This window comes from Canis lupus, chromosome 1, assembly GCF_011100685.1.
Source record: "Canis lupus familiaris isolate Mischka breed German Shepherd chromosome 1, alternate assembly UU_Cfam_GSD_1.0, whole genome shotgun sequence".
NCBI lineage: Eukaryota > Metazoa > Chordata > Mammalia > Carnivora > Canidae > Canis > Canis lupus.
This window is the reverse complement of record NC_049222.1, coordinates 107133771-107158110: the sequence shown is the minus strand read 5'-3', so window position 1 is coordinate 107158110 and position 24340 is coordinate 107133771. Positions and strand designations below refer to the sequence as shown.

Here is a 24340-nt window from a genome sequence, read left to right as displayed (position 1 = left end):
ATATTGATTGAAGTCTTGATGCCCCAGGACCTACGAATGTGACCATGTTTGGAAATAAGGTCTTGGCAGACTCAAGTTAAGATGAGATGTTAGGGTGGACCCTAATCCAGTAGGTCTGATGTCCTCATAAAAAAAGGAAGGTTGTGGGGCACCTGGCTGGCTCTGTCGGTGGAGCATCTTGATCTCAGGGTCCTGAGTTTGAGCCCCACACTGGGAGTAGAGTTTACTTAAAAAAAAAAAAAAAAAGCGAGCAGGGGAAGGGGATGGACTTGGACAAGGACACTCACATTCAGAGGGAAGATGATGTGAGGACAGAGAAAACATCCCATAAAATTAAAATTAAAATTTAAAATTTAAAAGTCAGAAATGGGGGATCCCTGGGTGGCTTAGTGGATTAGTGCCTGCCTTTGGCCCAGGGCGTGATCTTGGAGTCCCGGGATCAAGTCCTGCATCAGGCTCCCTGATGAAGCCTGCTTCTCCCTCTGCCCGTGTCTCTGCCTCTCTCTCTCCTTCCCCCCTCCTCTCTCTCTGTCTATCTTGAATAAATAAATAAAATCTTAAAAAAAAAAAAAAGTTAGAAATGCCTGAAGCCTAAGCTGCCAGAAACTGGGAGAGATGCCGGAGACAGAGTCCGCCTCAGCGCCTCACAAACAACCCACCCAGCCAACACCTTGGTTTTCAGCCTCTAGATTACAGAACCGTGAGACGTGAGACAAAACCCGTCTGTTGTGAGTGTGTGGAGCTGGTTATGGCAGCTCTAGCGGGCAGATCTGGATGTATAAAACTGAGATATGTGGGGAAGAGAGAGTAGCCAAGTCTCAGAGGTTGAAAATATCTGCCTCTGCTGTATTGCTCCACTCCTATTCTCAGAGTTCAGCTCCTGCCAGTGTTCTCTCTCTCCCCTTGCTCAGCATTTTAAAAATCTTATCACCACTCAATATTATATCACATATATTTTATTGTTTATTTGTTCATTATCTGTCTCCTCCACCCCTAGAAGGTGAGATCCAGGAGGAGAGAGACTGTTGTTTGCATGGATATTCTCAGCTCCTAGTAGGTGCTCCACAAATTCACGTTGGATTTTTTTTTTAAGATTTTATGTATTTATTCATGAGAGACACAGAGAGAGGCAGAGACATAGGCAGAGGGAAAAGCAGGCTCCCTGCAGGGAGCCCGGTGCGGTACTCAATCCCAGGACCCTGGGATCATGCCCTGAGCCAAAGGCAGATGCTCAACCACTGAGCCACCCAGGTGCCCCAATCATATTGGGCTTTTAAGAATGCAGGCACAGGAGCATGATGCTGTGGGTTCGAGTTTCAGCTCTGCCTCTCCCCTGTTTCTCTCTGAGCCTGTTTCTACTTTGGCAAAATAGAGACAGTGGTATCAAGAGAGTTAGACCAAGATGTTGCACGTGAGGTTCTTGCCACACACATGGCTCATTTTCTTTTAATTTATCATTTTAAGACAATTTCAGAAGTTCCCCCAAAAGTTGCAAACATCATGTGAAGAATTCCCATATATTTCTCACCCAAATTTCTCCAAATGCTAACCCCTTACATAACCACAGTAAAATGATCAAAACCATGCAAACTGCCTGTGAACCAACCCACAGGCCTTATTCATTTCACCACTACCCCAGTACTGTTCTTTTTCAGATCCAGGATCTTACAGCACAATTATTTTGTCATGTCTCCTTAGCCTCCTCCAATCTGTGATGCTTCTGTTTTTCATTGTCTTTCATCACCTTGACCCTTTTGAGAAGTACTGGCCATTTATTTTATAGAATAAAGTCCTCAGTTTGGATGTTTTCCTTATGATTAGGTTCAGGTTATGCACTTTGGGCAGGAACACCTCGGAAGTAATGCTGTGTCTTTCTTGGTGCCTGACATCAGGAGGCCCATGGGGTTGGGAGGTCCTATTACCAATCATATTAGTTTTGGTCACTTGCTTAAGGCACTGTCTTTCTAGTGTCTCTTCTGTAAGCTTACTATTTTTTACACAGGGCTCCTTTGATGTTAACTATTATTTTTTATTTTTTTCCAACACATATTTACTGAGCACCCACAAGATGCCTGGAGCCCTTTCCAAGATATTGTAGCAGTCAAGACTTTTCTCCATGGGAGTGTCACACTCTCAAGAGGAAGACTGCAAGGTGACCAGAAATTCACAACAGAGAGAGACCAGTGGATGACTAAAGTCTTGAAGGGCACTGAAGGGATGCAGGGGTTGTGTACTGCTCTATCTGAGGGAGTCAAGAGAAGGCTTCCTGGAAGAAGGGATATTTGAGTTGGGTGTTGAAGGATGAATAGGAGTTCACCAGGGAAGGGGGAGAGAATTCTAGGTAATGGAAACAGTGGTGGTGCAAAGATGAAACAGACTATTTCCAGGGCCAAGTTGAAGGGCTGGGATATTGTCCTAGGAGCACTGGGGAGCTATAGGAGGACTGTGAGCAGGGGGTGGGCACAATCAGCTCTGGGTATAGAAAGATATTCTGGAGCCATATGGGGGACAGTCCAGAGGGGAGACCCTGGAAGCGAGTGAGCAAGGAAGAGAGAGGCAGTGATGGTGACACCCCTGTTATCTAACCTAGATGACTGGATATACATTTACCAAGAGGGGGAGTACAGGTATTAAAGCAGGTTTGGCAGGAAAGATAATGAGCCCTGTGTAGTGCATGGCACTTTTTTTTTTTTAAGATTTATTTATTTATTCATGAGAGACACAGACTGAGACAGAGAGGCAGAGACATAAGCAGAGGGAGAAGCAGGCTCCTCGCAAGGAGCTCGATGTGGGATTCGATCCCAGATCCCGGGATCATGACCTGAGCTGAAGGCAGGCACCCAACCACCCAGGCGTCCCCCCCCCCTTTTTAGGTAATCTCTACACGCAACATGGGGCTCGAACTCATGACCCTGACATCAAGAGTTGCATGCTCTTCTGTTTGAGCCAGTTGGAATCCCCAATGTACATGGCACATTAAGGAAGATTTCCTTAAAAAAAAAAAAAGAAGGAAGGAAGGGAGGAAGGAAGGAAGGAAGGAAGATAGGGAAAGAAAGAAAGAAAGAAAGAAAGAAAGAAAGAAAGAAAGAAAGAAAGAAAGAAAGAAAGAAAGAAAGAAAGAAGAGGAAGGAAGGAAGGAAGGAAGGAAGGAAGGAAGGAAGGAAGGAAGAAAGAGAGAAAGAAAAGAAGAAAGGAAGAAACAGAAAAGACCGATTTCCTGGATGGCTGGCCCCCAAGAGGTGTGTGGAATTTAAAGAGTTAATCCCTCTGCTATTTGGGAAAGAAAGGGCTTGGCCAGAGTGTCTTTTTCTCTTACTCCTCCTATTTCTCTGGGAATAAACAGAAGTCAGATAATATGGTCAAGAAAGTATCTGGCACTCAGTAAATACTCATTAGCTGGCAGTTCTGTGTTTTTTTTTTAACGTAATGAGTACCTACCAAGTGCCAGACAATTATTATTATGGTGGAATTTTTTTTTTCTCTTTCTTGTCTCTTCTTTATGTCTTCCTTTCCTCACCCCCAGTGGTTAGGCAGTTGTCTGGCACAATGATACATCTGTGTAATCTTGGGAAATACAGTTACTTCTGTAAGAGATGGGTTGGTTTCCCTGTAGATACTTCTAGAACTTTCCGTGACAATGGAAGTGTTGCCTATCTGTGCTGTGGAAATAGTAGCTACCAGCCTCATGTGGCTACTGAGCACTTGAAATATGGCTAGCAAAATCGAGGGACTGAATTTTTTTTAAGTAAACTCTACCCCCAATGTGGGGTTCAAATTCATGACTCAGATCCAGAGTCACACACTCCACTGACTGAACCAGCCAGAAGCTCCAGGAACTGAATTTTCTTTTCTCTTTTCTTCTCTCTCTGTCTTTTTTTTTAGATTTATTTATTTATTCATGAGAGACCCAGAGAGAGAGGCAGAGACATAGGCAGAGGGAGAAGTAGGCTCCTCGCAGGGAGTCCGATGGGGACTCGATCCCAGGACCCTGGGATCACGCCCCGAGCCATAGGCAGATGCTCAACCACTGAGCCACCCAGGTGCCTCCAGGAACTGAAATTTCAATCATATTTCATTTAATTCTTTTAAGCTTAAATAGACTCATGTGACTGCGGGCTCCCGTATTGGACAGTGTGGTCCTAAAATTAAGCCTACTCACCCCTCACCCCTCAACCCCCTCCAAATTCCCTCACCCCCACTTCCAGGAAGTATAAACATTTGCCTTGTTTTCCTCAAAGGCATAAAGTCTCTAGTAGTGCTGAGGTGGCAGGGGAGTGTGAGCTGAAAAGGGAGAGAAGAATATAAAAGGAGAGGGAAAATGGGAACTTCCTGTGTGGATGTTGGGAGTGTAAAGTGAATGAATCAAATACAGAAAGGCTCGAATCCTGGGGCACCTGGGTGGCTCAGTGGTTGAGCGTCTGCCTGCCTTTGGCTCAGGTCGTGATCCCCCGGTCCTGGGATCGAGTCCCACATTGGGCTCCTCACGGGGAGCCTGCTTCTCCCTCTGCCTGTGTGTCTGCCTTTCTCTCTGTGTCTCTCATGAATAGATAAATTAAATCTTTAAAAAAAAAAAAAAAAGGCTTGCATTCCTCCTGGAACTCAGTGACTAAAAGACAAACAACCAAATTCAAAAATGGGCCAAAGATCTGAACGGACACTTCACTAAGGAGAAAATACAAGTGGCCAGAAAATACAAGTGGTCAATTAGCCCAGGAAGAAAATGCTCAACATCATTAGTCATCAAGGAAGTGCAAATTGAAAACCACCAGGAGATACAACACACCTACCACAGTGGCGAATATGAGACAGTGTTAAAAGTTGCAAGGATGGGAAGCAGCCAGAGCTCTCAGACACTGTTGGTGGAAATATAAAAGGTAAGCATTTGGGGGCACCTGGGTGGCTCAGGGGCTGAGCATCTGCTTTTGGCTCAGGGTGTGATCCCGGGGGTCCAGGGATTGAGTCCTGCATCAGGCTCCATGCAGGGAGCCTGCTTCTCCCTCTGCCTATGTCTCTGCCTCTCTTGGTGTGTCTCTCATGAATAAATACAGAAAATCTTTTAAAAATTAATAAATAAAAAGCAAGCATTTCGTTCAGTCTAAACTAATCACAATGATATGTAATCATTTAATAATATCTAATAATAATAATCTAATAAGACAGATATCTACATCCTAATCTCCAGAACCTGTGAACATCTGATTACATGGCAAAAGGGACTTTGTGGATGAGATTAAATATGGGTCTTGAGCTGGGGAAATTTTCCTGGATATCACCCTGGAGATTGTCTTGGGTACTATCACAAGAGTCTTCATAAGAGGGAGGTGGGAAGGTTAGAGTCAGAGATGTGCCAGCCGACACAGAGGTTGCAATGGTCAGGTCACAAGCCATGGAATGAAAACAGCCTTGAGAAGCTGCAAAGGGCTAGAAATGAATTCTCCCTGACAACCTCCTGGAAGGGGTTCTGATGGTACCTGGATTTTATTTTATTTATTTATTTTTTTTTGTTTTTGTTTTTTGTTTTGTTTTGTTTTGTTTTTGGTACCTGGATTTTAGACCTGTAAGACCCACCTCAGACATCTGACCTCCCGATCTAGAAGGTAATAAATTTATGCTGTTTTAAGCTGCTGAGTTTGTGGAAATCTTTTTTAAAAAGATTTTATTTATTTATTCATGAGAGACACAGACTGAGAGACAGAGACATAGGCAGAGGAAGAAGAAGCAGGCTCCATGCAGGGAGCCGGATGCGGGACTTGATCCTAGGACCCTGGGATCATGCCCTGAGCTGAAGGCAGACACTCAAACCCTGAGCCACCCAGGTGCCCTGAGTTCATGGGAATTTGTCACAGCAGCAACAGCAAGCTTAATACAGTCACCGTGGGGAAAGGTCTAGCATTTTCTTCTAAATTAAACTCACACCAACTCTATGACTGAGAAGTTCCACTCAAGAGAAATAAAAACATATGCCTGCAAAGAGGCTGGTATAAGAATTTTGATAGCAGCTTTCTTCACAATAGTCCCAAACTGCAAATATGCCAGGTGTCCACCCACAGAAAACGAGTAAGCCCATGGCTACATCCCTACAGTGGAATGGTACACAGAACAAACTACTGACTCATACAATAACATGGATGAGAATCAAAAGCATCTCACGGAGTGAAGGAAACCAGACACAAAAGATCAGCCCACACTAGGATTCCATTTATAAAAAGGTCTATAACACACAAAACTCGTCTATGGTGATAAAAATCAGAACAGTAGTTGCTCGGGGTAGGGTTATGGGGAAGGAGGTAGGCATTGTAAAGGTAACTTCCTGGGGTGTGGAAGTGTTCTGTATTTTCTTCCTCTTTTTTTTTTTTTTTTTTTAAGATTTTACTTTTGGGTGCCTGGTTAGCTCGTTGGTTGAGCTCCTGCCTTTGGCTCTGGTCATGATCCCAGGATCCTGGGATCAACTTCTGCATTGGGTTCCCTGCAGGGAGCCTGCTTCTCCCTCTGCCTGTGTCTCTGCCTCTCTGTGTGTCTCTCATGAATGAATAAATTTAAAAATCTTAAAAAAAAAAAAAAAAAAAAGATTTGGGCAGCCCCGGTGGCTTAGCGGTTTAGCGCCACCTTCAACCCTGGATCGAGTCCCATGTCGGACTCCCTGCATGGAGCCTGCTTCTCCCTCTGCCTGTGTCTCTGCCTCTCTCTCTCTCTCTCTCTCTCTGTCTCTCATGAATAAAAATAAAAATTTTAAAAAATAAAAATAAACAAATAAATAAAAATATTTTATTTTTAAGCCATTTCTACACTCAACATGGGGCTTGAATTTACAACCCTGAGATCAATAGTCGCAGGCTTTACTGACTGAGCTAGCCAGGCAGCCCTGTTCCATATTTTCTTATAGTGGTATATACATATGTCAAAATTCATGGAATGGTATATTTAGGAGTTTGCATTTTACTGTATGTAAATTCTAACTCAAAAGGGAACCGTTGACAAAGAATGACCTCTAGTTAATAAGGTGTGTGCTGAAGTGTTGAGCACTGAAGTGTATGAAGACTGCCAAGTATTCTAATGAGTGGCTACACTGCAGGGTTTCTCAGCTTTGGCACTATTGACATTTGGGGCCAGGCCATTCTTTGTCCTGGGGGCTGTCCCAGGCCCTGCAGGATGTTGACTGGCACCTCTCCCACCTGCCCCCCTGCAGGTTATAACAATAAAAGAGTCTGTTTCCAGACTTTGCAAAATGTCCCCGGAGGGGCAAATTTGTCTCTGGATCAGAAGAGCTGAGATAGAGAGAAAGAGACATATGGACATCTTGTAATAAAATAAATACAGCAAATACCAATGATAGAATGTTGCCAGTGGCTACTCCCATGTTCACTGGGCACTTACTCCCCCACCCCTAACCTTTCTATATGCTTGAGGTGATTCATAATAAAATATTAGGAAACCATGCACATGCCCTAAGGTCCATCTTAACGAGTGTCTACCCTAGGGAAAGACTATTGGTTTGTGTTCGCAGGAAGGATTCTATTTGAACATTCATCTTTCCTCTCATTTCCTTGTTTATAATATGAAAACACTGGAAACAATCTAAATGCCCATCAGCCCCCTCAACCATTGATTGAAATAAACTCCGTGTTGCAGAGTTCTGTGCAGTCACTTTTTGGTTTCGTTTTTCATGAGAAAGACATACGAAAGTGCTGACATATTGAGTGCTGTGCTGCTCGTGGACCTCAGCAACAGGGCAAACATCATGAGAGAATTTCAGGGCTGATGGATTAGGCCTGCATCTTGATCGTCTGTCTGCATTTGTCAGAACCCAAAGAACTGTGCGCTAGAAAGGGTGAATTTTACCTTGCCTAGAAAAATAATATATGTGTCTGTGATATAATTACATATTTGCATATGGATTATACCTCAATATGCCTGACTTAAAAAAAAATGATTCCATGGAAAAGCTTGTGGGTTTTATTAGATGGCAGAGGGAAGAACAGGAAGGGGCAGCGGGCAGGTACCGGAAGGCAGGCTCATAAGGCTTAGGTGTGGGCGCTGCGTGTGCACATCTGCATCACCTGCCACAGCACGAATGGAAGAAGGAGCAGGAAGGACATCCCAAGGTGAGGGCCCTGCATGGCCCAGGCTGAGGCTCAGAGGTGGGTCCTGGGGCAGGTGTGCCAACCAGGAGGCTGGAGTGCAGGGAACAGGGAGGGGAGTGGTAGGGGGAGGAGGCAGGAGGTGAGGTGAAACCAGATTGGGGCTCTTAGCATTTATGGTTTCTAACCCTGTCACCAGGCTGTTAACATATACAGCCTGCCATATATTCGTTAATTATACACCTGCCTTATCTGCCCTCCCAGCCTGCATTCCATTCAGGTGGGCAGATGATTCTGGAGCCCTGAGAGATACTGGCAGCTATGCTGGGCTCTGGGGAAGCCAAGGCAAACCGACTCAGGCCTGTGTCCTGGAAGAGCTCCCAGCCCAGCGGGAGAGACCAGCAGGTGAGCAGGCAATGCCCACACCTGGGGAGGAGGCTTTACACGAGGGGCCACAGGCATGGGTAGAGTTCTATGAGAAATCATGGAAGGCTTCCTGGAAAAGGAGACATGGGGGGAGTACCTTTCCCAGTGTCCAGAAGCCAATTGTAACAATAACAACGATATTAATAATGATAATAGTGGATGGCAACATTTATTGAGTGTTTGCAATGTGCCAAAATCATGGCACTAAGCACAGGGCAGAAATTGATTGAACCATCCAGCAACTCAATACGGTAGATACTCTTATCATTATCATCATCCTTCTCATGGATTTAGGAAAATTGAGGCACAGACTTGGTTTCCTGCGCTCAAATGGCATGTGCTGTGGTTGGGGAAACAGCGGCAGAGTCTCAATCTAGGGAAATGTGTCTTTACTGGTGGGAACTGAGAGTGGATGTGACTGCTTCTGGCTGGGGAAGGCTGTGGGGGCTTCCAAGAAGAGGACCCCCTGAGATGGATCCTTTGCGGGGGGTAGAGCTGAGCGCATAGAGTTACATCATATTCCTGGTTTTGCCTTCTTTTTTCTCTCTCTCTTTGATCCTCTACCCCCACCCCACTCCTAGACAAACCCAACAGGCTGCATCCATGCCCCATTGGGTACTTGTAAACACAGGCTTGCAGACCAGACCATCTGCTTTGTATAACTAAATCTTCTACATGGATAGGAAAGATATATTTTATCTCTTAAATTGTGCTATAGGACCCGGGTGTGGTTCTTACTTTTTCTACTCAGCAGTACGTCTTTGAGATCTTCCTGCATTTCCATATGTAACCCTGATCTGGGGCTTCTAGAACAACTGGAGAATCCCCCTCCCTTTTACTTACCCACTCCCCAAGTAACAGGGCCCATGACCCTGTCTATGTTTCCAGTCCCAGCTCAGAGGCTGCCTTGGCCATCTTTGGACACATCTTATGTCACCTGTGCATGCCTTCCTGTGGGTACTTGGAAATGCGACTGCTGGGACATAGTGTAAGTGCATAGTTAATGTCACAAAATTTCCTCTGATCCTCTAGGGTGGATCTTGAGGCTCTCACAGCATTTCACTGGGCAGACAAGGGCGGAGAAGAAACAGCCAGCTCAAAGAGCTGAGCAAGTCCTCGGTGTATTCGGGGGTCAGGAAATTACAGGTGAAACTCCCCGAAGGGTGGAACCTTTTGCAGAATAGCCGTGTAATAAATACCTGATGGGATTGGTTTCTTTTTCCATTTCTTTCCTAAAAAGGAAACTAGGGTTGTTGTGGGTGGCAGTTTGGCAACATTTATTGAAATCTTAGCTGCTTTATACTCTGACTCAGCAATATCTGTGCCTGAGCATGAGGAAGTAGGCAGAAAGATGTTCGCTAGATTGTCATTTATAAACGTGAATGATGGAAAACCACTGAAAGTGCCATCAGTAGGAGGAGGGTGCTACAGATTGATGTTGGAGTGCTATGCGGGTGTGAAAAAGATGAAAGTGAAGTTAAATGTAGGGGTCCAGAAAGTTCCCCACGACATATAGTTAAATAAGAAAAGTAAAAAAATAATAAGAAGAAGAAAAGTAAGTTCAGTGTATCGAGTATGATCCTATTTCCTAAACACAAGAAATCATAGGAAATATTTTTCAGTAACATATTTATCTATCTATATAAATCAGAAGTTGGCAAACTTTTTTTTTTTTTTAAAGATTTTATTTGTTTATCCATGAGAGACACACCGAGAGAGGCAGAGACACAGGCAGAAGAGAAGGGCTCCCCTGCAGGGAGCCTGATGCAGGACTCAATCCCAGGACTCCAGGATCATGCCCTGAGCCAAAGGCAGATGCTCAACCACTGAGCCACCCAGGTGACCTGGTTGGCAAATTTCTTCGTAAAGTCTCTAATAGTCAGAGTTTACAGCTTTGAGCCTCCCACAATCTCTATCATAACTCCTCAACTCTGCCCTTGTGGTGTGAAAGCAACCATGGATGATGCATAAACCTATGGGCGTAGCTGTGTGCCAATAAAACTTTATTTACAAATACAGGCAGTGGCTCCCTGATGTTAATAAATAGTACGTGTTTTTGGAAGAGTATGCACCAAAATATTATGAGGGGTCCATCTAGAAGGGGATGTGAGAAGGAAGGTGCCGGTCAAGGGAAATATTACCCACTTACTCGATTTTTTCCTACCTTGCATAATTAAGATGGTTTTAGTCCGAAAAGAAAATAATGTGTTAAAAATAGCTTCAGTGGCCTTTTCTCCCTTTCTGGTTATAAGGTAGTGATGATTGTTTTAGAAAATGCAAGCAGCAGGTAAATGTAACCAGGAAGTTGAAGTTCCCCATTATCATACCAGCTCGAGCAGAATTCCTTTTTTGGTTTGAGTTTATTTATTTATTTTTAGTAATCTCTATGTCCATTGTGGGGTTTGAACTTAGGACCATGAGACCAACAGTCCTTGTGCTCTTCAACTGAGCCAGCTAGGCACTCCTCCTTTCTTTCTTTCTTTCTTTTTCTTTCTTTCTTTCTTTCTCTTTTCTTTCTTTCTTTCTTTCTTTCTTTCTTTCTTTCTTTCTTTCTTTCTTTCTTTCTTTTCTTTCTTTCTTTCTCTTTTTAAAAGATTTTTTTTTTTTATTCATCAGAGACACACAGAGAGAGGCAGAGACATAGGCAGAGGGAGAAGCAGGCTCCCTGCAGGGACCCCGATGCAGGACTCCATCCTGGGACCCTGGGATCAGGACCTGAGCCAAAGGCAGATGCTCAACTCCTGAATCACCCAGGCACCCCTCCAGCAGAATTTCTTAAAGGATTTATTTCCATTACAAAACAGATATTTACCAGTGCTCACTCTGGGCAAGTGTTAGGTGCTGAGGCCAGAGCAGTAAACAAAGCGAAGTCCCCACCCCCTGTAGCCTGATGTTCTGCAGTCAAAGACAGAGGATAAAAAAGAAACACAGTAAATAAGTAAATAATGTAATATGTTGGAAGGTAAAAAGTACTGTGGGAAACAGAAACAGGACAGCAGATGAAGGAGATTGGGGCCACCTGAGGACTGGTATGCTATTAAGCAGAATGGTCAGAGACGATCTCATTGCCAAGGTGACATTTAAACAAAGACTTGAATGAATAGAGGGAGAGAGCCATGGGGATTCTGGGAAGGAGATGGCCTGTGCAAAGGTCCTGAGGTAGGAGCATGGCAGGTGTGTTCAAGGAACAGCAAGGAGGTAGGGCGAGGGGGTGGGAGATGAGGTCAAGGAGGGGATGTAAAGGGGCCATATCCTGCTGGGTCTTGCAGTCATAGTAAGGACTTTGTTTTTTATTTTTATTTATTTATTTTATTTTAAAAAAATTTTTATTTATTTATTCATGAGAGACACACAGAGAGAGGCAGAGACACAGACAGAGGGAGAGCCCACGCTCCCTGCGTGGAGCCCAAAGCCGGACTCTATCCTAGGACCCCAGGATCATGCTCTGAGCCAAAGGCAGAAGATATTCAACCACTGAACCACCCAGGCATCCCAGGACTTTTTTTTTTTTTTTTAATATTTTACTTATTTATTCATGAGACACAGAGAGAGAGAGAGGCAGAGACACAGGCAGAGGGAGGAGCAGGCTCCACTCAGGGAGCCTGACGTGGGATCGAGTCTCCGGGTCTCCAGGATCATGCCCTGGACTGAAGGCGGCGCTAAACCACTGAGCCACCGTTGCTGCCCAGGACTTTGCTTTTATTTGGAATGTGATAGGAACCACCAGGAGGGCTCTGAGAAGAGAAGGGACATGAGCTGACTTGGGGAATAGACTGAGAGAGGCAAGTTGCTGAAGCAGGGAGAACAGAGAGAAGGTGACTCTAATAGTTCAGGCAGGAGACAATGCTGGGTTGGTTAAACCAGAGTGATGGCAGCAAGGGGTCAAGTTGGATCTGTTTTGAAGGTCAAGTTGACAACATTCACGGATGGACTGGATGTAGGGGGTAAGGAGAAAAGAGGAATCAGGATGATGCCATGTGTTTTGGTTAGAGTATGATCTAGAACCACCTGCCACGAGATCAGCTGGGAACTGTAAACATGCAGATTCCCAGGGTCCCCCAGGTCTACTCAACTGGCACCTTTGGGGAAGGGCCCAGGATCCTGCCTCCTGAGCAAGCTGCCCAGCTGAAGACTGGTGGGGACTGGTGACCCCAAGGTAACCAGGGTGGGCCCCTCTGGGGGAGTCTACTCAGGACTGAGAGAGAGGATGAGATGAGAGAGAGGCTCCCCATTCCCTAGCTGGAATGACAGCTGGAGTGACACTGGAAATTCTCCCAGCCATGACTTCTTCATCTGCGATATGGGGCCATTGATGGGAGCCTGCCTCACAGACGTGATGTGCGATCCGAATGAGCTCATGTGTATAAAATATTTAAACCAGTGCCAGCGCATACAAGCTCCCAATAAAGGGCGGCTATAATTAGCATCTTCTTTCACAAATGATACATACTTGGTAAAGGATCAAATTGATTATAAACAAGCCATGATCTCCTGCAGACTCTAGCACACCTCGCCCCACATCGGGGAGTACAAGGATAAGATGCTACACCAGACCCAGTCCTGGCCTTCCAGAGTTCCCATTCTTGTGGGCAGGGCAGTGCCAGTCCCAGATGGGCATGACCCAGGGGTGTCAGGGTGACAGAGAAGGGGCAGAGCTATGGAATCCCAGAGGGAGAACAGGAGCTCTGGGGAGGGGTGTCCCTGACTGGCAGTGAGTACATGAGTTCTAGACAGATAAGGCGGGCAAGAGAGGAGTGCTGGTCCGTGTGTAAAGGTTAGAGAGGCCTGAAATGGTCCTGTGAGTGTGATGGGCTTCAAAAGCATCAGAGTAGCATGGTCAAGTGCATGAACTTTTGAGTTAGACTGCTTGAGTTCAAATCCCAGCTGTGCCCCTTCCCAGCTATGTGATCAGGGACAAGTTTCTTCACCTCTCTGTGCTTAATACCCAAACCCTTTTCGTTCTCCATCTGTGCATAACAAGTGATTCCCCCCAACCGACAAAACTTCATGATTTAAAGCAACACACATTTGTGGTCTCATAGTTTCTATAGGCCAGGAAACATGAAATTTCATAGTTTTTTTTTTTTTAAGAAGAATAAACACCAAAATATTATCAGGGGGATGTGTGTTTGGAATGGAGTTGGAGGATGCCGGTCAGGCAAAATGTTACCCTATTGTTTGATCCCCCCCCATCTTATGTAATTAAAGTAGCTCCAACTTGAGGAGAAAATAATGTTTTTAAAAATAGCTGTAGTGATTCTCTGCTTCAGGGACTCCCACAAAGCCATAATCAAGGTGTTGCTGGGAGTGCAGTCTCATCTCATGGCTCAGCTGGAAAGGGTCAGTGTCCGGGCTCGCTCTCATGGTTGTTGGCAAGATTCGGTTCCTTGCAGGCTGTTGGCTAGAGGCCAGCTTCCCTTCCTTGCCCCTGTAGCCTTAAAGGTGTGAAGTTGCTTTATCAACACCACCTAGAGAGGGGATCCCTGGGTGGCTCAGCGGTTTAGCGCCTACCTTTGGCCCAGGGGGTGATCCTGGAGTCCCGGGATCGAGTCCTGCGTTAGGCTCCTGGCATGGAGCCTGCTTCTCCCTCTGTCTGTGTCTCTGCCTCTGTGTGTGTGTGTGTGTGTCTCTCATGAATTAAAAAAAAAATCTAAAAAAAAAGAAATAATCAAATCTGACTCTAGATGCTTGTTGGGAGTTAAACAATGCAACCTATATGCATAAGAGAGCATTTGGGATGCCTAGGATATAACAAGTATCATAAAAATATTGATTGTTAGTTAAAATGTTAATTAGTTGCTATCTGGCCAGCCAGGAGGAGTCAGAGAAGTCTTCTCAGAGGGAATTTTCGAGTTGGGGTTTGAAATATGAGTAGGAACTCACCAGGTGACAGGTCATACATCCATTCATTTTTCTTAGCCAACAATCTTTCTGTGAGGCATCCTGTGTTCCAGATCCTGTGCTGGGAGATCCCAGGGACCCAGTGAGTCAGACTCTGACCCTTTGTGGAGCTACTGGTATGAGGAATGTTGCTCAAACCTAAGACTTGTCCTCTAAAGGCTCCAAGCTGGTAGAGGAGGCAGAGAAGGATAAAGTCCGGGGTGATCAGGACAGCAACAGAAGGAAGAGAGTGGGTGAAGGACTCCTAGAAGGTCGGTACTGAACAAAGGCCTTGAAATGGCTGGTCTGATTCCCTACATTTGCTGAAGCCCAGAGAGGGAAAGGGACTTGCCCAAGATCACACAGCATGGAGGAGTCTCCTGATTCTGGACTCTGGATGTCTTGAGGACTAGGCGAGATGCAAGAGATGCAGACCTGCCTCATTGCAGGCCCTTAACTCAGAGACACCCTACATACCCAAGCCCCGCACTCCAATCTGCACACCCCCCACAGACAGCGATGTTGTCAGAGTCATCTGCCTCTAGACTTGATGCCTCACACACATGCACAGCATTCGTCTCTGGAGACCCTTCCCATCCCATGTACCAGTGGGGTTCTGGGTATACTGGGAACACAGGCATGACTTGGAGTCAGGCCTAGCCCTAGAGGGGCTGCTGGTCTGTAAAGGTACCAGCAGACAGATTGTTCCAATCTAGTGTCATCAGAGCATCAATACAAGGGAGAGGATATGGTGGCCGGGCATAGGGTGGGAGTAGAGTGAGACTAGCGGGTCTTTTTTTTTTTTTTTTTTTTTTGAAGATTTATTTATTGGGGAACCTGGGTGGCTCAGTGGTTGAGCATCTGCTTTTGGCTCAGGTCATGATCCCAGAGTCCTGGGATCAGGTCCCGCATCGGGCTCCCCTCAAGGAGCCTGCTTCTCCCTCTCCCTTATGTCTCTCTCTCTCTCTCCATGTCTCTCATGAGTAAATAAATAAAATCTTTTTAAAAAATTACAATTTATTTATTTATTTATGAGAGAAGTGGGGGAGGAGGGGCAGAGGAAGAGAATCTTCAAACAGACTCTGCTGAACATGGAGCATGGAACTTGAGCTCACAATCCTGAGATCATGACCTGAGCTGAAACCAAGAGTCAGATGCTCAACTGATTGAGCCACCCAGGTGTCCTGACTGTGTTAAAAGGTTTTAACACCCAGTACAGACTGAGCCTTGGAAAGTTGGCCTAGAGTTCTTGGGGTGGAGAGACAGAGAGGAAATAAGGAGCAGGATGTATAGCATGTGAAAAGGTACGGGGGCATAAAAGACCATTTATCCATTCATGTGTCTGTCCAGCCATCCATTCATTCATCTGTCGATCCATTTATGCATTACTTGATTCTTCCATCCATCTGCCCACTTATTTATTCATTGTGTATATACTCCATTCATTCGTTTATTCTTCCATCCAGTCATCCATTTCCTCACTGATCCATTTATTGATCCACTCATGCAGTTGTTCATTTATTCCTTCAGTTACACACCCATCCATTCATTCAATTAGTCAGAGTACCAACTGTCATATCATCCTTCTACTCCAAATGTCATCTCCTCAAGAAGCCTTCCCTGACTCCCTTGCTAAAATAACAGCCCAGGTGACTGCCTTCTCTTACTCTCTTCGACTTTTTCTTCCTAGCACTTACCCTGATTTGCCAATATGCTCTATAATCATATGTTCACTTGTTTGGTCTGTTTCTACCACTGGAACACATTCATTCCTTCAGCAAGAGTGTGTTGAGTGTCTCCTGTGTCCCAGGCTCTCCTGTGTTTTAGGCATTGGGAACATGGCAGAGGACAGACAGACAAAATTCCACACCAACATGGAGGTGACATTCTTGTTGGGGGCATCGGACAATAAATAATGAATGTAATAAGCAAACTACTGGCAGGTTGTAGGATGCTGAGTGCTGTAGAAAGAAAAAAAATTTTAAAGGCTGAGCAAGTGAGGGGTATTGGGAGTCCAGGGGAAAAGGTGCTCAGAGAAGCACTCATGGAGGAGGTGATATCTGAGCAAAGACTAGAAAGAGATGAGGGGGCCAAATGGTTACCCAGGAGAAGAGGATGCCAGTAGAGAATGGCATATGCAAAGGACCTGAGGTAGGGCAGAGTGTGGTGCGTCTGGAGCACATGGAGGAAGCAATGGAGAGATGGCAGGAGATGAGGTCAAAGAGGGAACAAAGGGGGCTACATGGTGGAGAGCCTATGGGGCCCTGGTGAGGACTTTGCTTTAACTGAGTGAGACTGGTTCCAGGGGTGGACTCTGAGTGGAGGAAAAACAGGATTTAACTACGGTGTGAGCAGTTTCCCTCCACCTGCCTGTAGGAGTAGATTAAGATCTGAGTTCTGTGAGGGCTGGGATTATGTCTCTGTAACCTCCATCTCAGTTTCCAGAAGTGGTCTGAAAACTACGGCCCACAGATCAGACCCTCCCACCTCCTGTGTGTGTGTGTGTAAGCAAGGGTTTAGGGAAACACAGCCACATCATTTACATTTTATCTATGGCTCTTTACCTGCCGTAAGGGCAAGCGGCGTGTTACAGCAGAGACCATGTGGCCCTCAAAGCTGAAAATATTTACCGTCTGGCTCTTTCCAGAAAAAGTGTGCTGACCCCTGGTTTTAAAACAGGTCTGGCACGTAGTAGGCATTCAATAAATATTTGCTGGCGCAGAACTGAACCGTCATTCATCTGTGACCCTCAAGATGCCGCCAACATGCTCTTGTCTCAGAGCCAGTTCCAACTCTGAGTCACATGCAGGAAAACAACAGCCCAGCAACCAAAAATAAAATACTAGAACCATTCAAATCTTCACCACAGAGAGAAAATGCCCAGGAAGGATTACAGTCAGGGCCCACAGTGAAACTTAGCATGTTCTTTGTCCATTTCATGTTCTCTATTAAGGCTTGGGATACCTTGATTCTTCATTTCAGCTCAGGTGGTGATTTCAGGGTTGTGAGATCAAGTCCCACTTTTGGCTCTGTGCTCAGTGGGGAGTCTGCTCGAGACTCTCTTTTTCCCTCCACCCCACCTCCTTGCTCTCTCTATGTAAATAAATAAAATATTTTTTTTTAATATTTTTTTTCAATTTTTATTTATTTATGATAGTCATAGAGAGAGAGAGAGAGAGGCAGAGACATAGGCCGAGGGAGAAGCAGGCTCCATGCACCGGGAGCCCAACGTGGGATTTGATCCCGGGTCTCCAGGATCGCGCCCTGGGCCAAAGGCAGGCACCAAACCGCTGCGCCACTCAGGGATCCCAATAAAATATTTTTTTTTAAAAAATAAGAAAGTTTTAGAGTGCCTGGGTAGCTCAATGGTTGAGCATCTGCCTTTGGCTCAGGTTGTGATTCCGGGGTCCAGGGACTGAGTCCTGCATCAGGCTCCCCACAGGGAGCTTGCTTCTCCCTCTGCCTGTGTCTCTGTGTCTCTCATGAATAAATACAATCTTTAGGGATCCCTGGGTGGTGCAGCGGTTTGGCGCCTGCCTTTGGCCCAGGGCGCGATCCTGGAGACCCGGAATCGAATCCCATGTTGGGCTCCTGGTGCATGGAGCCTGCTTCTCCCTCTGCCTATGTCTCTGCCTCTCTCTCTCTCTGTGTGTGTGACTATCATAAATAAATAAATTAATTAAAAAAATACAATCTTTAAAAAATTAAAGCTTAAGTTTAACACAAAGTAAAACCCCTACCTCTCCAGGCATGGGAGCTGCTCCCTCTAATTTATTTTTCTGGTTCAGTCAGTAGAGCATGTGACTCTTGATCTTGGGGTTGTGATTCAGGCCTCACATTGGATGTAGTGATTGCTAAATCATTAAAAAAAAAATCCTCCCAGATTCTCTTCCAAAGAGCAATCCCCTCCCTGGTTCTTCTGTCTCCTCCCCTTTCAGCTCCAACATTTTCTTTTGGTCCATGAACTTAGCTTCCTGATGGCTTTTATCCCACACCTGTGCTGCCTATTACTCAGATTCTGCAGGACAAGGTGATTGTGGATTAAGAATAATGAGGTCTGTGCCAACTGGCAGAAATCCTTCTCTTCTTCTGGGAACTCAGAATGCTCCCGTATCCCCATTTCCTTTTTCCCTTGATACATCCATCTCAATATTCCATAACCCCCATTTTGAGTTTCCTCTCTATCACAGCTTATGCTACACCCACAGAGTCAGATCTGGCCACTGACAGCTCTGAGTTCACAGCTTAATGGGGACAATCCCAGTGCTGGGGTGAAGAGATGGATGCGTGGTGGAGATGCCTTGACCGTCAAGGGAATGAGTTTGGGTCTTTATCCTAAGGACCCTCTGTGCCGACTTGAAATGGAGGACAGATAGAGGTTCTGAATTGGTTTCCTGGGTCTCAGCCACTCTCTGGTGGTTTCATATAGTGATCCACATTCCAAGCTTTGGGCCAGACTGCCTGGGCTTAAATCTGAGCTTTGATGCTTTCTAGCTGTCCACATCCTTGGACAGCCTTCTGTCAGTGTCCTCATCTGTAAAATGGATATAACACTAGTACCTACCACGTAAAATTTAATACACATAAAGAGCTTAGTACTGTGCCTGGCACATAGTAAGTGCTAAATATCTATCACCAACTATTAAAGTGTTTAGCACAGACATCCAGCTCATAGAATGTCCTCAGCAAAAGGAAGCTCAATATTACCAGTCAGTAATGGCATCAGTTACCCTATAGATTGGGCAGAAATAATGATATCTCCAGTTTAGAACCTTGGTGGGAATGATGACATCACTAGTTGCCAGGTAGAATATGGTTAGAATGGGAGTGCCGCAGCCTTCTTTCCTGTTTGAGTTTTTTTTTTAATATTTTATTTATTTATTCATGAGAGACACACAGAGAGAGGCAGAGACATAGGCAGAGGGAGAAGCAGGCTCCCTGCGGGGAACCTGATGTGAGACTTGATGCCAGGACCTCGGGATCACAACCTGAGCCAAAGGCAGACGCTTAACCACCCAGGTGCCCCTCCTGTTTGAATTTCTGTTGTGTCCCAGTTCACACACTCTTCCCTGGTGCCCTCACGTACATGGAGTTTCATCTGTTTTAGCCTTATTTTTCTATCGGTCAAGTGGGGATAATGAAGGTATCCATCTCATCAAATTGTTGAGAGAATCCAGTGAGTTAATACACATAATGGGCACAATGTCCAGCACACAGTTGCTACTCAATAAATAGCAGCTCCCGTTGTCTTTACTGCAGGAGACTTCCATGGAGAACACTTCAGCCAGATAACAGGGGCCGCAGCTCTCTTGGTTAACGGCATAGACTCACAGGTCTGATCTCCTGCAATCTAAACCCAGATCTGCCACCGGACGCAGCAAAGGGACCCTAGGCATGTTGCTGGCCTGTAAAGTGGGGGTAATGACAGTGCCAACCTCATAGGGCTGGCATGAGGATGCACTGGGATAATGATGGGCATGTTTCAGGCCCCATACTTGTGAACTGTATTATCACTTCAGGTGCCCTCGGAAAAGTTCTCCCCTCCCTGGAACTCACTTTCACTATCTGCAAAGAGGTGGGCTGTGGCTACGGCAACCTCAAAGCTTCTTGCCCGCAAGGACTAACATTTGCCCTTTGCCATTGCCAAGCAAATGAGTTGAGAGTTGGATGCTTGCACCCGTGTCTGCCCCCACCCCAATTCCATCTCTCTTCACCTGTGTCTGTATTCTCTGTCTCTTACCTGTCAACCATTCCCTTTCTCTGACTTCTTTCCCTTAAGGTAGATTCTCTGTTGTTTCTCTCCTTCATACTATCAGAAGGGTTTGTAGAGCACCAAATAACAACTGTAATAATAATCATTGTTTATTCAGCCTCTTCCCAGTGCCAGGTCCACACTAAGTTCTTTGCATGAATTAACTCATTTCATTCACACAATGCAAGGATTTCTTACTATTGATTAAACAAAAACTTATGGAACACCTACTGTGTGTCAGGCCCTGAGGATCCAGCACTGAACAAAACAAAGACCCTTGCCCTCTTGGGACTTATATTCTAGTGAGGAGACAGATGATAAACAGATAAACATATAAATATTTCCAGTGCTACAACGAAAAACAAAGCAAGGTCAGGGGAGAAAGTGATGAAGGGAATCAGTTTATATAGAATAGTTGGGACAGGCTTTCAGGAGCAGGTGACATTGGAGGAGACCTGGCAATGTGAAAGGCAGACAGCCATGCAGAACCAGGAGGGAGGAGGATTCCTGATAGAAGAAACAGTGAATGCAAAGGCCCTGAGGCAGGACCATGCATGGGAAGTGTTTGTGGAATTTAGGAACACCCAGGAGGCCAGTGTGTCTGGAGAGGAGTGACAGGAAAAAGAGAGGGAGATGAGATCAGACAGGGCCCCAGGGAACACATCACACAGCCTTGTGGGCCATAGTGTGAACTTTGGCTTTTATGGAGAAGGAGCCATGAAGCACAAGTTTCTGGGCAGAGGAGGGATACTGTCGTAATAGAGTTTGACAGGATCCTACCAGCAGTAGACAGTGTGTGTGTGTGTGTGTGTGTGGCTGGTGGGGGAACAAGAGTGGAGAAAGGGAGATCATCACCTCCTTTTACAGATGCAGAAATCAATGGAATTTCAAAAAAGTCCAACTGGCCCAAGCCCACACAGCTGTTGAACAGCAGAGCCAGGCTAGCATACTAGCTGGAACTTGATTCACAAGCAGCCCCCTGCCGCCACCCCAGCTGCTCACTCCTCCTGGAGTTCAGTGTACACCTGTAAAATGGAGACACAGCTCAAAAAACAATGATGCAGGGCTGCCCAGCAACAGAGTAGCTTCAGAGTGGGTTCCATCTCTGGGTTCAGTGGGACTTTTGCTCTGTGACCTTGGGAAGTCATCTGCCTCTCCCTGAGCCTCAGTTTTCACATCTGAGAATTGGGCAGCATTAACCACCGTTTGGGTGTATGTGGTGGTTAAGAGCACAAGCTCTGAAGTCGGATTTGGCGGGATCCGAGTCCTTGCTCTGCCACTTGCCAGCTCCATGACTTTCGACAATTAACGCCCTTTTTCTAAGCTTGGGTTTACCTCATCTAGAAGATGAAGATCTTAATTCCAAGGGGTAGTTGTAAGGATTAAATGAGATCATGCAGGTAAAGCGCTTAGCACAGCTCCTGGCATCCATCGGGCACTCAATAAATGATCATTATTATTACTGACGGCATCGCCCACACCTCCGCGGTGGGTGAGAGTCTGGGAGAGTGCCTGGTACGCGGCCGGCGTTCGACAAAAGTGAATTCTCTCTTCTGCCTCTCCTGCCCGCCGGCTCCCGGGGGACCCAGGCATTCCGGCCTCCAGCCGCCCCCCCCACGCCGGCCCTCACAAAGGCCCTCATTCATGCCTCGCGCACAAAGCGGCGCATTCACCCGTGTCCCTTGGGCCTCCCGCCCCCGGCCGCCCCCCAAAGCTCGCCATTGGACGCCTCCCCTGCCCGTCAGGCCTGGGTCCTGCCCACGACCGCGCCGCCTGGCTCCGCACTCCGGCGCCGTTCTTTTCCCACGGCTGGCACACTCCGACAACTTCTGATTGGTCCGGTCCACCAGCCGCTCCTCTTGATTGGCGGGCGCGTCCCCCACGGGCGGGGCCGTAGCTTGTCGCAGCGGGCGCCGATTGGCCCCTGCTGCGCTCGTACGGGCGGGGCTTTCCTGACGGGCCCGCCCCTCTTTCTCCCCAGGCCGAAGCCTCGGGACGGCCCTGGAAGCCGGTGAGTGCCCGGGGCCCGCTGCCCGCCGGAGGCGGCGGAGCGGGACTGGGCCCGGGGAGGCCGGAGCCTAGGGGCTTCGGATAGGGGCCCCGAAGGCCGGCGCGGGCGGCGGGGGAGAGACGGTGACGCGGCTCCTCACCTTGGGCGCGCAGCGGGACGGCGGCGGGGAGGGGGGCGGGGGGGCGGGGCGTCTACATTCCCCCACCTCTCCCCAACTCAGTTCCAACTGTGTGTAAGGCCGGGTCGAGGTCCTCGCTGGAGGCCCCGGGCCCATTCCGCAGACGGGGAAACTGAGGCCTGCTTTGGGACCTTAGACGCTGTAATACCTGAGTCATCGCCTTCAGTCCTCCGCCCCCGGATAAGTGTCTCTGTTCTCACGTGTAAAAATCGCAGACTGGAGACAGGGGTCAGGACTGGCAGAGGACGAGGGGTAGGGAAAGGCATATTTGAGCGCTTAACGTGTATTCGGTCGCTTTTATTTTTACCACTAAATAGTTTGTGTTCACTTAAGGTTATATTGTACCCATTTTACAGAGAGGGGAACACTGCGGCTGGACAGAGGCGGTGACTGCAGGGAGACGGGGTTGAGAATAACACTTTGGAGACCAGCTGTGCACTGGGTCCCTTAACCCTTTTTAATCTCCTAGTAGCTCCCTAAGGAAGGCTGTGGTCCCTATGGCTTAGATGGAGAGGCAGGTTCGAGAGAGTTAAGCAACGAGGAAGAGGAAATTGATCCCTTTGAGGACCCAGTACCGGTTCTCCCTAAATCCGTCTTTAGAATCGCAGCTCTCCCTCTTGACCGTGTGGCCGTCAGCCCATTACCTCCCCTCTTCATGCCTTACTTTCCACGTTGAACAAATGCAGATGCTGCTCGTCCCTATCACATTGGTTTTTGAGATCATTCTATACATTCAAACCCAGAATGCTGTTCTAGGATCAGAAAAACACTGGCACAGAGTAGGTGCGCTTACCAGTACTTAGTCCTCATTCCACCCAGAAGACTGAAGCTCCGGAGGCCAGAATAACACTTTGTGGTCTTCTTTGGTACTCCTAGTATTCCTTGTGGATTGTGGTGTCCCGTTTCGGGGTTGGGGAAACTGAGACTCAGAAAGATTAAATGATGTCGTGAGGCGCTGCTTGTTTAAGCACTGGCTGGGGGGGGCAATTTCTCCCAAATTATCTTATTTATTTCCTTGGCCGCAATTCACGGAGAGAAGAGGGAAGCCCAGAAAGCTTGAGCGGGATTCGAACTCTCGGAGTCCTCAGCCCTCTGCGCCACGCAGGTCCTTGACGTTTGCCTGCCGGGAGGAGGAGGGGCGCCTGGTGCTGCAGCTGCGGCCGCGGCCCACCCGGCATCAGACTCATCTCCGCCCACCCGCCCCCCTCTCCATCCCCGGTCCAGGGCCCTGCAGCTCCAGGACCCGCCCCCTTCCCCGAGCCCAGCAGGTGCTGGGTGACATCAGAGCCGGGCTCCCTCCGGGTGACGCGACGTGGCCCCGCCCCGCGCTGGACCGCGGAGGTAGTCGCACCTGAGAGCTCAAGCGGCCAGGGCATTCCCGTGCCCCCTCCCCATCTTCCCGATCCCCGCGCTGGCCGGCGGCCCCAGGTAGCTCCGAAGATTCGAGGGTTGAGGGGGCGGCTGGACGCTTGGGTCTCGGGAAAATGGGGGTTGGGCGCTCAGATTCCTGGATCTGAATAGGGGAGCTGGGGGCCAGGAACCCCAGGTCTGAGTGAGGACAGCACTGGTAGCCTGGACTCCTAGGTCTTGAGGGAGAAAGGCACTGGGTCCAAGACACTGGGTTTGTGGGCCTGGACACCTTGTTCTGGGAGAGGAGGGGCTGGGGGCCTGGACTCCTGGTCCTGGGGGAGGAGGGGCTGTGGGTCTGGACTCCTGGTCCTGGGGGAGGAGGGGGCTGGGGCCTCCCACTCCTGAGTCTGAGGGAGGAAGGGCTAGGGGCTCCCACTCCTGAGTCTGAGGGAGGAGGGGGCTGGGGGCTTGGATTCCTGGGTCTGAGTGGGGAGCGGCTGGAGGCCTAGGTCTGAGGGAGGAGGGACCTGGGCACCTGGACTGCTGAGTCTAGGGGGTGAGGGGGCTGGGGACAGGACTCCCTGGTCTGAGGAAGGAGAGGGCTAGGAACTCCCACTCCTGGGTCTGAGGGAGGAAGGGCTGGGGGCTCCCACTCCTGGGTCTGA

General features: G+C 47.5%; 1 protein-coding gene across 6 annotated transcripts in view; it reads left to right on the top strand.

The window, feature by feature from the left end:
- The first annotated feature begins 8340 nt into the window (after positions 1–8340).
- Positions 8341–24340, top strand: part of MYH14 (myosin heavy chain 14) — a 101897-nt gene continuing 85897 nt past the window's right edge. For 2 of the 6 annotated variants that reach the window (XM_038528106.1, XM_038528105.1), the window contains exon 1: positions 8341–8483. In XM_038528106.1, coding sequence (XP_038384034.1) covers positions 8400–8483 — 84 coding nt within the window. In that variant the 5' untranslated portion in view covers positions 8341–8399. Of the gene's footprint in view, positions 8484–22041; positions 22148–23609; positions 23754–24340 lie in introns of those variants that run through there. The other 4 variants (XM_038528111.1, XM_038528110.1, XM_038528108.1 and 1 more) reach the window with 3 other exon arrangements.